This window comes from Giraffa tippelskirchi, chromosome 4 (assembly GCF_054371585.1).
Source record: "Giraffa tippelskirchi isolate mGirTip1 chromosome 4, T2T-mGirTip1v1.2.pri, whole genome shotgun sequence".
NCBI classification, from domain to species: Eukaryota; Metazoa; Chordata; class Mammalia; order Artiodactyla; family Giraffidae; genus Giraffa; species Giraffa tippelskirchi.
Window position 1 is genome coordinate 126,517,497 of NC_137278.1, and position 16,569 is coordinate 126,534,065.

Sequence of the window (16,569 nt, forward strand, 5' to 3'; positions counted from 1 at the left end):
AAATAACACCCCAAGTCATCTAGAGCCTCCCTCATTTAAGCCAATCAAAGACAGCCTATTACATATGCTGGCTCCAGTGCACTTACTTCATTCAAACTGTTAACTTCATCAAATTATGAAATATGGATAATCTTCCACATAAAATAATATACAGTAAATACCACCCAATATGATTCTTCCAGAGAAGGCAATGGCAACCCACTCCAGTACTCTTGCCTGGAAAATCCCATGGACAGAGGAGCCTGGTAGGCTGTAGTCCATGGGGTCGCTAAGAGTCGGATACGACTGAAGCGACTTAGCAGCAGCAGCAGCAATATGATTCTTCATATAAAATTTCAAGTTATAATGCTGTATCAGTTTGCCCCCTTTAATCAAATACTCCCAAAATAAAAGCTCTTGCCTCATGTACATCTGTGCTACAAAATCACACTTAATATTCAAGAACTTCAAGACACTTACCCTAGAGCCTGGAAGGAAGGAATTGAAAGTGCCCAGTGCATTGATAAGAACAGCAGCCTGGAGGCAGACTCCCCAATGTAGTGCACATTCAAGTACTCAGGCATAGGAGATGGCATGGTGAGCTAGTGTGAATAGGGATGAGGTTAATCATCTCACATCGGACACTTCTATATGAGCACTTCTTTGAAAAACTTAACTGTCAACATGTCAAGTAACTTTGTCTAACATATTAGCCAAAAAGGTAAATCTTGATGTAATCCAAGTCACTAGATTTTACAGCTAAAAACAGGATTTAGAATAAATGAAAAGACCAGAGTTTCTAACAAAGCAATAGTCAGATAAAGCAGAATTCCACTTAACAAATACCAACCACAACATCATCTTGGTGTGTTTTTAAAAGTTACTTTCTGTCTTCTTATCAACAATAAGTCTTTCCTTCCCTCTCTTCATTAACAGTATGTATACAACAAATTTAATTCAAGAAGCAATCCTTTATGTTAAATGTTCCTTTCATTTAGGCTGTGGGGATAACAAATTCAAATGCTTACAGGAGAGTAATGAGTGAAGTGAGCTCGCTGATGCCATTTGTAGAGTGCACATTCCCAGATAACGGGCATAGCTGAATCCAACACATTGAAAACGTTTGGAATTCTGGCTCAGAACTACTTGCTTTTTCAATTTTTCAAAAAGCAGCTTCTACGTAAAATCTCACCACCTAATCTACGGGAAAAATAAAATGTGCCTGTGGCCGTAACAGTCACAGGCTGACCTTAGGTAATGTGTGACCACTGTTGGAAATAAAGATCCTACATCAGAATACTTTGATCAAAGCATTTTTGAAAATCTTGTTAAAGAGATCTTTTATTGCTATAGATGAAATGTAATTTCATCCATAACAAACTTCTATTTTAAAATTATTAAAATGATTAGTAATACCAAGCATAGGTGATGACATAGGGAAACAAATACATACAACTGAAGTGAGGTGAAAGTTGCTCAGTCGTGTACGACTCTTTGCAACCCCATGGACTATACAGTCCACAGAATTCTCCAGGCCAGAATACTGGAGTGGGTAGCCTTTCCCTTCTCCAGGAGATCTTCCTAACCCAGGGACCGAACCCAGGTCTCCCGCATTGCAGGCAGATTCTTTACCAGCTGAGCCACAAGGGAACTAAGTACTGGTCAAATGAAGGGCAAATTGCCTGTATCTATCAACATTTTAAAACTGAGTTTATCCTATGACCCAACGATGCCATTTCTAAATCTCTATTTCAAAAGGATACTTGCATATATGCACAAAAATGCATATACAAGGATGTCCATTTCAGTACCGCTCTTAACAGAGAAATAAAATGCTGGCTATAAGCCAAATTTCTATCACTAAGGAAAGAATAATCCATACTACAGGTACCTACTTAGTAGGCATTAAAATTAGTAAGATAAACTGAGATAGCATAGAAAAAACATTTCACAGACATCTAAGCAGAAAAAATAGCAAAATAATATTAGATGAACCAATATATGTTAAAAAGAGTTTATGTATATAGATACACATTTTATGTGTATTGTATACATGATAGGAGGAGATATACCACACAGTTAACAGTAGCTATCTCTGCTGGGGGACAGGTGAAAATGCCCATGTGCATTTTTCTGGGGAGTGAATATATAGCTTTTAACAGATTCTCAAAGGTATCTATGATGCCAAACAGATCAAAGCTTTTCATCGAAATGATACCAAAGTTCTCTGGAAATGTTAGCTAAAAATGCAAAAAATATTAATTTCCTTTTGTTCAATGTTAACCATAAGTGGTTTGTCTATTTACAAAATGGTGTCAAGTAATAAAACAGGACAATCAGTAGCTGAAATTTCGCATGTGAAAAGATAACTTTTTAAATGTTTGAGAAATGTTTACTGAAGCAAATTAAAATATCATTCCTTAAGAGAATTATAATAAGTAGATATTAAGCATCATAAATTTAATTATTAGGATGCAACTGTTTCCACACATAAGTATATAAAAAACAAATTGGAAACTATCACACATTTTCATACTGCCTATGGTTGAGTAGGAAAAAAAAAACCCTGAAAAGTCAGGGAAATTACCAAAGATTACTAGTTTTAAGGGGGTAGGATTAGGATGCAAAAACAAGATTACCCTTTGCTAAGTAGTTTAAAATCACTCTTAAACAAATGAAATACTTACAATATGTAAAAACTGGATATAAGGGCTAAAAGATACAGATGCACCCTGATTTACACAATAGTGGTGGCAATGCTGAAAAGTCTGTAAAACTGAAACCACTTGCAATATATACTAGAACTTGTTATTCAACAGACTGCCACATTGTATTATTTTATAGAGAAAAAATGGCTTAGAATTTATCTGTTTTACATACGTAATTCTCTTAAAGATAAACCTCCAGCATTATATCAAGGCCAATTCTACATAGAAAAATGTTTTAATTTCCCCAATTCATCTGTCCAAAACAAACTTTTGAAGGATGACACTGATTATTCTCACTGCCTGTTCCTATAGCCCCCATAAATTTTTTTCTTGTAAAGTACAAATAAAGCATTTCTGATTTTTTCATGTAAATTAACTTTGGTAAAATGTTCCATAAAGACTAGTTTCCCTGATATGTTTATCTACTATATCAAATTACAGCCATAATTATTTAAATATGACTTTTCTGAGTCATTTCTACCAAGCTAAATTTTGTAGGAATAAATTTTATCATATGCAGTTTTGATCAGTGTTAGATTTTTTTTTGGCTGCACCGCACAGCATTTGGGATCTTAGTTCCCCGAACCTTAGAATCCACGTGACCAACCTGTGGTGGAAGCGCAGAGTCTTAACCACTGGACCACCAGGGAAGTCCCCGGCCAGGGTTAGATATATTTTGTGTTCATTATTTCTGCCAGTAGCACACATATCTATTTGATAACTGTATATATTTTCATAAGAAACCCATGGAAATTTATAATCTCCAGCAAAGTTATGAGTAACTACCCTCACGTAGTCCAGGACTGCTATGCTATGCACTGCTAACTAAGAATTCTTAAGCACTTTCAACCACTTGCATATGATTTGCTAACAGTCCTCAGGGTGGGCAGAGCAAAGATAAACAGAGGGTCAAAACAGCAGAGTCTTAATGAAGGGTCTCAATGTCTCAATGGTCAGCCTCTCTATAGCTGTAGTCCAAATATTATCTGAATGACAAATCAAATGCCAGATGTTATTTTCTAATATTCTACATGTATTGTTTCTAGTATTCTACATGTATTGTTTCCATCATAAATATATTTAAGGAAGCAAAAAAGAAATTACAGACGTACCTTCTCCAAATGGTTAAAGTGTAAAAAGTTAAAAACCAAAAATTAAATAATTTTAACCTTCTTAAAATGAGGCTGAGAGCTAGCTAACTGAGGCATTATATAATTAATTGTGTTCTTTGTAGTTGGCTTGGTAAAAGCAGAAAATCTAGGTCTTAGATACTGATTTACATTAAAGCAGTAGTAGCTAGGCATTGAATAAAACCAGTGGATTCCACACATGATGAACACCAATACTTAAAAACACCACCATCAACAAACTATGCCTAATGGAGTCTAAATGAAAAAAAAAATCATGTCCAAACGTCCTAAAAGCTAACTTTTATAATCTTAAACACATTAATTGATATTGTGAGTACAAGATGTTTTATTGAGCTGTTATTTTATATGTTTTAGCTGCTGTTTCAAATCCTATTTGGGGTATCTCTGAGTTTAAAAGCACAACAAATATATTCTGATTTCTAAAAGGACAATTAAAATCAAAATGGTCACACAACATAAAAATTATGAAATATATATACGTATAGAAATACCCTGAAAGCTACATGTGAATCGCTGAGAAGTGGCCCCTCTTTTTCGATGTAATTTATGCTCGAGTCTCCAGCAATTAGGTGTACGTTTCCTTCCATGCCCTCTCCTGAGCTCTGACAGGCTGTGCTTTCTCCAGGATTCAAAGCTTTTGCAAGAGTGTCAAATGCCCTATAAGGAGACATCAGAAGCTGTGAGCTTGGCCAATCTCCACAATAAAATGAGAATTCTATATAAAATTCGGAAATTAAGATTTAGGCCTTAAAAACTGTTTGGAAAATAGAACTTTGGTATATCACTGAGCATTCTATTTCAGTGATGTCTTTGACTCACTCTCCAAAAGTAACAAATTAAACTTCAAATGTACAGTATGAAAAGCTTTATTATTAATATATTTTACCAGAGAATTAGTCTTTTAAAAAAACTTACATGATTTAAGGGGAGGAAAATTCTTACGCTTCCTTTTACAAGTTAAATATTTGATACAACAAGGTATCAGGCCATTTATTTTACATACAGAAGTTATTTAGGAGAACAAGGGCAAGAACTTAAGTTGACTTTATTCTACACAACACAAAGTTAGGTTTTTAATTTTATTTAAAAATGCAGAGAATACTCTAAACTTATGGTAACACAGCTACATCTGAACTGTAAGAATCTGAGATTAGGATGGCAAATAATAAATATTTAGTAAATAACTAGTCAAAATAACTCCCTGTATTTTTCAGTGAGAGGCCTTCTACAGTTCTTTAAAATCTCATGTTCAACAAAGTACTTAGTGAGATTCTTAAATGCAGTTCCTTCAATGAAGAGGAACAGAGTGTGAAAAAAGCCTGAAAAAAGCTGGTTTCTACATCGTAAGTATTAATATCAAAAGAATGAAAAGCAGAATTCTGATACAAGTTTCCTGAAGTGTAAACTTAAAACTATAATGGATTCAACCCAACTTTTAAAACCTGTTTTCATCACCAGAAATTGGTGGGGGAAATGAAAAATGACTGCCTAGTAAGATATATGTTAAACTTTAAATAAACTTTAAATACACAGAATATAAAATCTGGCAACTAAAATATCTGAAAAATCAGACCCAAATTATCATCCTTATCGAAAAAAAAAAAAACTCTTGAATTTTATGACTACATTTCTAATCTATTTCCTTATTGCTCATTATTTACAATGTAACCTGTTGGACATCATTTTATATTGAACAGAATTTTTCAGTGAAAATTTACTTATGCCTTAAATTTTCTAAGTTTAATAGAAATAGTTGTTTTTTGAAACTTCTGTAAATAATATTTAACATAAAGCTATTTTTTTAAGAGATACTAAAGGACAATTGGCAAAGGGACACATGCTCAAAACAGATCTTACCTTGAAACATCACCGTTAGTCTGCATTTCTTGATGAAATTCACACAAAGAGGTAAAAGAAGTATCACCATTGTTTAAGCTTTCAATCATAGACACTTCATTACTATTTGGAGCAGGATCTTTAGTTTTTCCAAGGTTTGCTAATGATGTGACCACACTGGCCAATGTACTTAAATCTCCCTGACATGATTCAGCCTTTAAAAAAAAAAAATTAAAATTCTGAAAATTGGTATCAGTTAATGTTTCAATCTTAAATATCTAATTCTAGAATGTGAAATGCCGAAAGAAAAGTATATAAAGATAAATGAAATTTAGAAAGTAAAATCAAAGAGCTCAGAGCTTTTAGAAATTTGAGGGAACAAGTTTAAAAACATCAGACACATTTCCTAGGAAATATTAGTATTTACACAGGTTACTTTAAACTAAAAACTGTACATAATGGTTATCTATCCACATAACAATTGCTTTCTTTTATTAAAAAGGTATTTGCTGCACCAGGTCTTAGTCGTGGCATGTGGTATCTAATTCCCTGACCAGGGACCGAACCAGGACCACCAGGGAAGTCCCATAACAGTTGCTCTCCCTATAGAAGGATATTAAATTAGATGAGCTTTCAAGATCTTTCAGCATTAAAATTTTGATATTGCTGTAATTTCCAAAAGTTATTATGCAAACTTGAAAGGTGCATAGGATAAAATTAATGTTTTATTAAGGAATAGAGAAAAAAAAGAAAAGTGTATTACTGAACAGACTTCCAGGATGCCAAGTTTTACCAGCCACTGTGTTAAATGTGTTAAACATCAAGCACTCTGTAGCTGGACAGTCCCTCTACATTATTTAGGAGACTGGGCTTTTGTTATATATTGCATGTTTTCCTATTTGTCACCAGTTCTTATTTTTGTTAATGTGTTCATTCTTTATGCATGAATTAGCTATAATTCTTTTATGAGAAAACCCGCTGAACTCTCCGACTACCCAGAAATATAATCTGTACAGAAAAAGCAGATAGATGGTTTATTTTCCTTCCTTTTGTTTATCAGTTTTAGAGCAATCAATCAATGCCCAAGCAACTTCTTATAATGAAAGATGAATTTTGAGTATCATTTTAAATTCACATTTTTATATATTTTACTCATTAGTCATTCTTTTATAAATGCTCAAATCATTCCACCCTAATCAAATGAAAGGCTCCTCAGTTGCCTTCTATGACTTCTGACAGGTCCATAGATATTTAAAATTTTTCATTATACCTTTATGGTTTTTTAGTGATAATGATTACTCCTAAGAGGATACACGTTTCCTTGAATTTTTCTATATCAATTCTTTAGTTCATGTGAAACTGATTTCAGTGAATAAATAGACAAATAGTTTCTGTGCTCTCCCCAAACTGAAGAATGGTCCCAGAATTATTTACTGAGTAATTCACCAGTTACTGAGTTTCTTACATGATTGTGACCTTTGTATGTATTTTATGTAATCCACACAACAACCCTGTGAAATCGGAATCATTGTCCCTTTATTACTGATAATAAGAATTACTCATTGTCACTTTAGCAGTAAGTAGTGAAGGCAGGATGGGAAGTCAGATCAGTCTGGCGGGAAAGCCTGCGCTCCTAACCCCCTCTCCTGCCTTCATATATACATGTAAAAGGAGCTGACATTTTTAGGTGTTTTAATTTTCAACTAAAACATTTGTATATTCTCTTCCATTTCATAACATGTCTATCTAGACAGGTGCTTAATGTGGAAAGGACTTACACTGTAGCTTGACAGCTTTGGGACCATTTGTCAGAAACTAACCAAACAAGGTTGTTAATGCAATTTAATACAAAGACTTTTAGAGAAGTACAGTGTCTGGGCAAGTATTACAGAAAATTTTCAACAAAATTTATTTCTCTTCCTTTCCTAAAGAAGTTAATATGTCAATGAAATTGTAACTACCATTCTAAGCACAAATCATGTAGATAAGGCTAAGTGAAGTCTTGAATGTAATTCCAAAATATATAGTAAGATACCAAATCTCCTTGATTAATAACAATATGCTAAAGCCCAACCTGTAAGGTAGATACTCTTATTATCCCTTATTTTATAGATGAGGAAGGAAACTGAGGCACTAACGTCAAATATCTTGCCCAAGGTTATGCAGCTAGTAAGTGGCAGATGAAATTTGATTCCAGAGCATAAGTATTAAGATTGCCTTAAAGTATCAAACAAAAAATAATAACACAAATCTGGCTATATATAGAATAAATAATCTCATAGGGCATATGAAACCAGATCACATTATAGGTTAAGAGAAACACCAGTAACAGGCTCTCTGAAATCTGCCTTCAGGAACAGTGTTTGCTTTCAGTTCTTATAAGGGGCTTTCAAACACTACGGAATTCTACATGCTCGATCTAAACAAGCAAATCTTTTTTCTTTCAGACCTCTTGCTCAATAAAGAGCTGCTCCAAATCTCTAAGGGGACCCAGATGACTTGGATACATAGCATGAGAGCTCATGCAACTCTGTTCCTACTCTTGATTCAAGTCAATGTTTTAAGTGAGGTGCGTGAAGAATTTCTCTTCACCTGAAATATTTTAAATATCAACATTATAACACTAAAAAGTTTGTAGGAGAACACAAAAGGAATATAAAGAATTTTATACTTATTATACATTTCTATATCTGAGGACTTTTATTTCAAGATGAAAGAAACCCAGAAGACTTTTCCATGTTGAAGCTATAGTTGGTTCTAGTGGAAAAATGAACATTTCTACTGATAAAATTAATTTATCAGGACTCACAAAATAGAGGCTGCTCCAGTGACCTGGCCCATTTCACACCACACTTATGGCAGAAAGCAAAGAACTAAAGAGCCTCTTGATGAAAGTGAAAGAGGAGAGTGAAAAGTTGGCTTACAACTCAACATTCAGAAAACTAAGATCATGGCATCCGGTCCCATCACTTCATGGCCAATAGATGGGGAAACAATGAAAACAGTGACAGACTTTATTTTTCTGGGCTCCAAAATCACTGCAGATGGTGAGTGCAGCCATGAAATTAAAAGATGCTTGCTCCTTGGAAGAAAAGCTATGACCAACCCAGACAGCATATTAAAAAGCAGAGACATTACTTTGCCAACAAAGGTCCATCTAGTCAAAGCTCTGGTTTTTCCAGTAGTCAGGTATGGGTGTGAGAGTTGGACTACGAAGAAAGCTGAGCGCCGAAGAATTGATGCTTTTGAACTGTGGTGTTGGAGAAGACTCTTGAGAGTCCCTTGGACTGCAAGGAGATCCAACCAGTCCATCCTAAAGGAAATCAGTCCTGAATATTCATTGGAAGGACTGATGCTGAAACTCCAATACTTTGGCCACCTGATGTGAAGAACTGACTCATTGGAAAAGATCCTCATGCTGAGAAAGATTGAAGGTGGGAGAAGGGGATGACAGAGGATGAGATAGTTGGATGGCATCACCAACTCAATGGACATGAGTTTGAGTAAGCTCTGGGAGTTGGTGATGAACAAGGAGGCCTGGCTTGCTGCAGTCCATGGGGTTGTAAAGAGTCAGAGGTGACTGAACTGAACTGAAACTTGAGTCAGTTTGCACTTAAAGGAAACATCTGTTAAAGAAACCTATCATATACCAGTCACTATCCTCCAGCTCCAGCTTTAGTGAGCTCACCTCACCCTAGATGGCAGGACCCGAGAGCATCACAGGGAATCCCAACCTCTGAGCCAATCCCAACCTCTTGTTTCCTTTTTGCTGCTTCAAATTCTCTATAAAACTAACTCTTGTCAAAAATTCCTCCACTAGAGTGTTCCACTGCTTATCAGCACTGTAATCTGCTCATCCATGGATCATTTTCCCTTAAATAAGGAACGATTAACTCATTACCAAATTTTTTTAGTTTTGTCATTTGATACTACCAAACAGTTGATGATAATTTTCATTAAAATAAAAACAAAAACAAAAACCTGTAACCCGAAATATTTAAGACCAAATCAATTGGCCAAACTGATGGAGGAGAAAAGGAAAAATTTTTATAAGCTTAAGCAGTTTTAAGCTTTAAATTAATTGTACTAAACACACCTTATCTGGTGCCATCAGCATAGTTGACTCAGTTTTTATTCCAGATTGATGAATATTCACAAACATTCCTGAATCTAAAAGTCCTGCTGACCTGTAACAAATAAGTACAAATTTTAGCCTTAGTTTCACTGGGAAGACAAAAAATGACCACCTACTTAATACATGTGTTGCTGTTGTTTTCTTTTTTTACTATACCTTGCAGTTTCACTATCTGTTACAAAAGTTGGAGTTGCAGCTAATGGGCTTCGAAGGTCTTTTCGAATGTAGATTTTTTCTGTTGAAGCAGCACAGTTGGAAGATTTTTCTCTGGATACTTCAATGGGTTTTCTTTCACACTGAACAGCTACAAAAATGTGCCAAATTTATATCACAATGCAGAATTTATAAGCAATTATAAATGCAAGCCCTAGGTCAGCAATGATGTTATGGGAGACATGGTTACCATAACTCTAAAGATAACCATCAATCTTTAGAAATTATTTTTTAAGTTCAACAAAGATGCTTCAAAATGGTAAAACTGGCCACTGTGCATCTCTCTTGTTCTCTTTTCTCTCCCTGCCCTAGTTGTGGCAGAAATGCAGAATTCCTATTTTTTAAAAGTTCACCGTCAAGAAGGAAAACCTGAAGTTAGGAATCCTTTATATATCTAATATACATAAGAGTATTAAAAAATAAAGTAGTATTTAAACAACCGAAGATAATACTAACAGTGAACCACAAAAAGACCCAAGTCAAATCTTTTTTTAATTAAGGGCAGGGAGATTTTTTTTTTTAATTTTTTGGTTTTTTAATTTGTACAGGGCAAGGAAATTTTTGACCAGCAACTCAATCACTTAGTTTTTATTTATAAAATAGAGGTTAATAAAAAAATAGAGGTAACAAATTTTATGGGCTTCCCTGGTGGCTCAGATGGTAAAGAATCTGCCTGCAATGTGGGAGACCTGGGTTTGATCCCTGAGTTGGGAAGAGCCCTTGGAGAAGGGAATGGCTAACCATTCCAGTATTCTGGGCTGGAAAATCCATGGACAGAGAGGAACCTGAAGGGCTACTGTCCATGGAGTTGCAAAGAGTTGGATGTGACTGAGCGACTTTCAATAAATTTTACAGCAATTTTATTTCATGATACTTAGGAGACAGTATACTGAAATTGTTAAATGTTCATTTTCTGAGAAAACAAAACAAAACTGCCAAGATGCAAATCCAAGTTCTGCCACTTATTAGTTATGTGACCTTGGGCAAGTTTCTAAAATTCCTCTGTTCACACAAATGTAAAATAGCTAACAGTAGTATCTACTGACAATTCTGATGTAAGAACAAATAAGTTGGTTCGTACGCTATGCACACAGTAAAGCACAATGAGAGTTCAATCAATACTAGCTACTGTCATTACCTTATTAACCTCTTTAGTATTAACAGTTTGGTGAAAAACTAAACTGGTATCTAGTTACCATTTTTAAAAAAATTATTATTACCAGATCCAAACTAAAATTACATGCCTGGCGTTATAGGCACTCAGTTAAGATTTGTTGAACATATAAAAAATACACATTCACATGTTTCTATATTTTTGTTGGAAAACTTTAAATTAAAAACCATATATATTTGACATATTTTAAAGTGTTAATTTTAATGTACTTCTAGGAGTTTGCCTGAATTCTTAAAAGTATTTTCTCCTTAAAAGCTAATACATACAGTCTTGTTTCATTCCAAACGCAATACATCTTTGTAACCTGCAGTATTGACAGCGATTTCGATGGTGTTTATTAATAATACAGTCCTTTGATCCTCGACATGAATAAACTAAATTTTTTCGGATACTTCTTTTAAAAAATCCTTTGCAGCCTTCACAGGTTACTGCTCCATAATGACGCCCTAGAAACAAATGTTTAAGAAAATATGAAAGTCACATTTTTCAGAACTGAAATGAAGTAGGCCCGCCCGCATCTACCCTTTAAACATGAGATGAAACTGAGATTTCTGAGTTTATGACATGAATTTTTTTTTTTTTTTTACAAACTACCAGAGAATGACACAAACAATTCTCTGATAAAATATACTAAATACGAGTTTTTAAATTTTGTAAAGTAATTTTAACAATGACATGGAAAATTTGGGAAAGAGAAGAAACAAAATCACCCATAACCAATGATATAAAAACTATTTTCACTTCTGAGATCACTTACAAATTACAATTCTATTATGTACTATATAAAGGTTTCCCTAGTGGCTCAGTGGTAAAGAATCCACCTGCCAATGCAGGAGATGCAGGTTTGATCCCCAGGTTGAGAAGATCCCTTGGAGAAGGAAATGGCAACCTACTCTAGTATTTTTGCCTGGGAATTCCCAAGGACAGAGGAACCTGGAGGGCTACAGTCCATGGGGTCCAAAGAGCTGGACATGACTTAGCGACTTAACAACAACAATATACTTTATAAAGCTATTTTATTCAGAAAACTATGCTCTAAAAAAAGGATATAATGTCAGTATTTGAAATCTAATCATCCTTCCTCATAGTGAGTCCCACTTTTTAAAATTTCTAGAGAAATCTGTTACACTTTGATAAACCTATCATTTTCACAAACCATATCCTTGGCATAAAAACTATTAACAAACTGAATATACTCTGGGAAAAGCTCCAGTGCAAGTTTTGTAATGAAGCTATGGGAAAGTTAAAAAAGATGAAGGAAAACAAGCTGGGCCCTTAAACTTATCTCAATGGTACTTGTGAATACTTATGAATAAATATGGGTATGTATTTCTGGGCATGAAGGAACAATGGCCAGAACTAAAATGGCGTAAACCTGAGTACTAAAAACAGGCTTGGAGAAATGTCTGCTCAACTATGCAGAGCATTTCATCAGGGTTAGCCAGAGCTTTTCCACCTCAGTAATCTATTACTCTGTATTCCCAGAATGAGAACAGGGCTCAACAGGTAGATTAATAATCTAATGTTACATGTTATTAAGGATCACAACTAATTTTTAAGCAATACCTTTGACAAAACTGGTTTCACATTCAGAAAAATTTCCACATGTTCAGTTTACTTTCAAAAAAGTGAAAGTGCCTTTCGTAATTCTTTGACATATGCATTTTATGTCACTGCAAGATCACATTAAACTGCAGTGAAATAAAAAACCTTTAGGTGAATAAAAAGCTCTGGGGGAAAATCAGTTAAATTTCATAGGCTACAAATACGAACCATAGAAACAACATGCTCCTTTATTTTACTTTTTACTTTCAGTAGAAGAAAAGGAATAGTGAGTGAGGCAGTTATTTTAACAACACAACACATATAGGAGGTTATTTTTAGTATTACCTGATGCTTTGTCTCCACATACTACGCAAAGATCAAAAACCTTATTTGGTCCTTGTTCTGAGGAAGAATTATCTGTTAAGAACTAAAGAAACCCCCCCAAAACAAACAAACAAACAAAAAAACAATAATTTGTTGTTACTCAGTAATACTCTTATGTAAAAAATTAAAAGAACTTTCAGTCATATTACTTATTGCTTTCTTTTTTGTAAGTTATTCTGAAACTTTGAACTCTATTATTATGCATGTATCAGTTAAACTATTCTTAATTTTCTTTACATAAAGATTAAAATTTCAATGTTATAAAAACTACAGACAGAAATAATACCTTTTTAGTTTGTTCCATAACAATTCACTAAAGTAAACAGAGTCTTAAACACACAAATACATGAGTATATTTTTTACTGCATCTCACCCATAAAGTATTTACTATTCATATGGAACACATCAAATTACTGTAGCAGTTCTCTCTCCTATTGTGACATTTGTCTTTGAATAACTCAGAACATTTCCCCATAGAATGATATGACTAAAATAAGCTATAATAGCATAAAAAGAGAAATATAATTTTTTTAAATAGAAAAAGGTTATGAAGGAAAAAAAAATCTGTTGAAGCATTTACTTATAACATGCAGCAAGGCCAAAAAATAGAATAGCTGTCCCTTATTATGTTATAGTAGCATAATTTCTTTTTATATCACCATAAAAATCAGTCTTCAATGAAAATGTAAAAAAAAAAAAAAAATTCTGGTATTAGATATCCTTTGAAAACATCTATGACAAACATCTAACTTTTTTTAAATGGCATATCTACTGCAAACAGTGCTAATCTTTTATTTGTTAATTTCCTATGGGTGGAAGAGACATTGAGGTTAATGGGCTTGGCCACATTCCATCTTAGGTCACTAGAACAGAAATCAAATCTTGGCCCAAGGGAATTCCATCCTATACCTGTTTCTCTTTCATTGCTCTTAGAGATGCAAAGTACTGATATTATTTTTATTTTTTAAATAACGAAAACCTTTGAAAAAGATTAACTTTAGAGTAAAGAAATCTGATCTACACCTTTTCAGCCAACTGATGTCACCAGTCATAAATATGATGATAGGAAGTACCCTTGGAATGATGTGACGAAAATAGCACTTAACTTCTGCTAACTACTCCCCCAAACCCACAACCCCAGTCTAACCATGAAAAAAACATCAGACCAAGTCCCACAATAAGGCAATTTATAATATACCTGACCAGTATAACTTAAAACTATCAAAGTCACCAAATATAAAGAAAGTCTACAGATAAGAGGAGTCAAAGGAAACATGACAAATGTACTATAATTTGGTATGCTGGAACAGACAGACATTAGGTAAAAATGAGGGAAAGCTATGGATTTTAGCTAATGTATAAATACTGCCAGTTCATTATTTATAATAAATATATCACATTAATGTAGAATGTTAATGAGTAATTGTGTGTTGGGCGATTATATGGGAACGCTCTATACTAAATGCTCAATATTTCTGTAAATACAAAACTGTTCTTAAGAAAATTAAGCCTGTTTATTAAAAAAAATAAAGAAATTAGGGTATGGATAATGTCACAGATTTTTTTTAGTGACTTCTTTCTAATAACTTTATATATTTTATCCATTTTCTACATTAGCTGTTTTTAAAAGTAATATAAAATTATGTAACTGGAAGAATAATAGAATCTATGAGGATATATAGGTATAATTTTGTACCTTATGAATTTGGAGCTTTTCAATTCTAAAAGGAATTTTACTTGATTAGCTTTTCATCACAAAATGTGGAATCCAATTTTAAGTGAGCACCCTCACCAAAGCCTCTGGAGGCCAACTTAAGGGTTCATTGTATTTATATTCAATCATAGCAACCAGTGGTAAAAATAGCAGCTACATAATTGTATAAAAGCCTAAGCTGGCTCTTTGAAGAATAATGTATAACTAGCAAAAATTAAAAACAATGTGAAGTTAATTTACACTATTGATTGAGTTTCAGTGTTAAAGCAGACCATAGGATAGACTGCTTACTATATTAGTGAAGATATATATGACAAAAGGGAAGCAAAAGTCACAAAGCTGCTAGCTGTAATATGGACTTCTTGATTTGGCAGCTGCTTCTTCACAGCAGAGGCATCTTGGTCTTGGAAACTGCAGTTACAGAATTCTGTAGATGCTCCTGATTTGGAAGTTTCCTAACTGCAGAAGCAGAAGGTCACCTAGAAGCAAGTTCTGAAGCAGGCTCCCATAATTATTCTTGGAAACCTGACCTACAAGTGTTCCTTCAGCCTTTCTAACAATACTTTGAGCTCTCTACATTCTTTATTAAATTCCTTCCTGCCCAAACTAGCCAGAATGTATCTTACTATATGCCACTAAAAACCCACCAAAATATATGCTGTGAGGATGTGTGAGGAAAACTATAGTGGCCCATAGGAGAAGGTAGCACATAATTTTATACAAGATCTTTTCCTACTGAACACACAGGATATAAAGTCTTAATGTCAAGACTTATTTTATGATATGCTTTTTCTTTTTTCCAAGGGTAAGATTAAAGAGAAAGTCTACAAATTTACCTGGAGCTGTTGTGTAGACAAATCAGGAGTTGTAAAAAACAACTGGTTGACACCTGCTGCATCTGGGGTTGTGAAGAAAACTTTTCCTGGAGTAGAGTCTTGCCTAGCCAGAATGACTTTGCTTGGAGTAGAGCCATCGTGATTTGTCAGAATGAACTGTTTGCCTTGGGTATTATGATCAAGTGCTGTCACAATCTGGATTTTCTGGCCAGTAGGCTGCTCTGTAACAATCTGATACAATCATGTCATCAGTAATAAAGTCAACTTAATCTTTTCCTTCTCTAAGGACAATTTTTCTCATTTCTTTAGACAAAGCTAGACTAGAAAAGCATACCATTACATATATAGATTCAATGTAATACACATAACACACATACCATTTAATCTAGCAATCCTACTTTCATGACATCCTACCCTACAGAAATAAACAAATGTATAAATAAAGCTACAATAGTAAGAACACTTGGACTTCACTATTTTGATTCCTTTCCTTCCCCTCCTTTCTACCTTCCATATACATAAACATATACTGGGTGTATTCTATTTGGCAACTGCTGTTTGTTCTGGGTCCCTGGATACAGCAATAAACAAAACAAAATTTTTACTCTCATAAAGCTTTTACTTAAGTGAGGAAAGGCAGATAAAAAACAAGTAAGCAACTAATATTGTCAGGTGGTATTAAGTGTTACAAAGTAAAATAAAGCAGGGTAAGCTGGGAGTTATTGATGGAATGAGTGATGAGGAGATAACATTTCAGCACAGACCTGAGTGAAGGAACAGACCAAGGCTTACAAACCAGCTAGGGGAAGTACATCCCTAGTTGAGGAAGCAGCCTGTGGGGCAGGAAGAGTGTTTGATATAGCTGAGGCAAGAGGCACAGCCAAGAGAGCTGTG

General features: G+C 34.2%; 1 protein-coding gene across 13 annotated transcripts in view; it reads right to left on the reverse strand.

Annotated features, from left to right (window-relative positions):
* The window catches only part of NR2C1 (nuclear receptor subfamily 2 group C member 1), a 38,774-nt gene that overhangs the window by 10,363 nt on the left and 11,842 nt on the right, over positions 1 to 16,569 (reverse strand). For 6 of the 13 annotated variants that reach the window (XR_014082595.1, XM_081592219.1, XM_081592217.1 and 3 more), the window contains 8 exons: positions 15,676 to 15,906; positions 13,087 to 13,168; positions 11,463 to 11,642; positions 9,966 to 10,113; positions 9,771 to 9,861; positions 5,696 to 5,889; positions 4,330 to 4,495; positions 460 to 581 (listed from right to left, as the gene is read on the reverse strand). Coding sequence is in view for 12 of the 13 variants with exons in the window: in XM_081592219.1 (XP_081448345.1) it covers positions 460 to 581; positions 4,330 to 4,495; positions 5,696 to 5,889; positions 9,771 to 9,861; positions 9,966 to 10,113; positions 11,463 to 11,642; positions 13,087 to 13,168; positions 15,676 to 15,906 (1,214 nt within the window). In the remaining variant the exon portion in view is untranslated. Of the gene's footprint in view, positions 1 to 459; positions 582 to 4,329; positions 4,496 to 5,695; positions 5,890 to 9,761; positions 9,862 to 9,960; positions 10,114 to 11,462; positions 11,643 to 13,086; positions 13,169 to 15,675; positions 15,907 to 16,569 lie in introns of all 13 variants that reach the window. The other 7 variants (XM_081592220.1, XM_081592218.1, XM_081592214.1 and 4 more) reach the window with 4 other exon arrangements.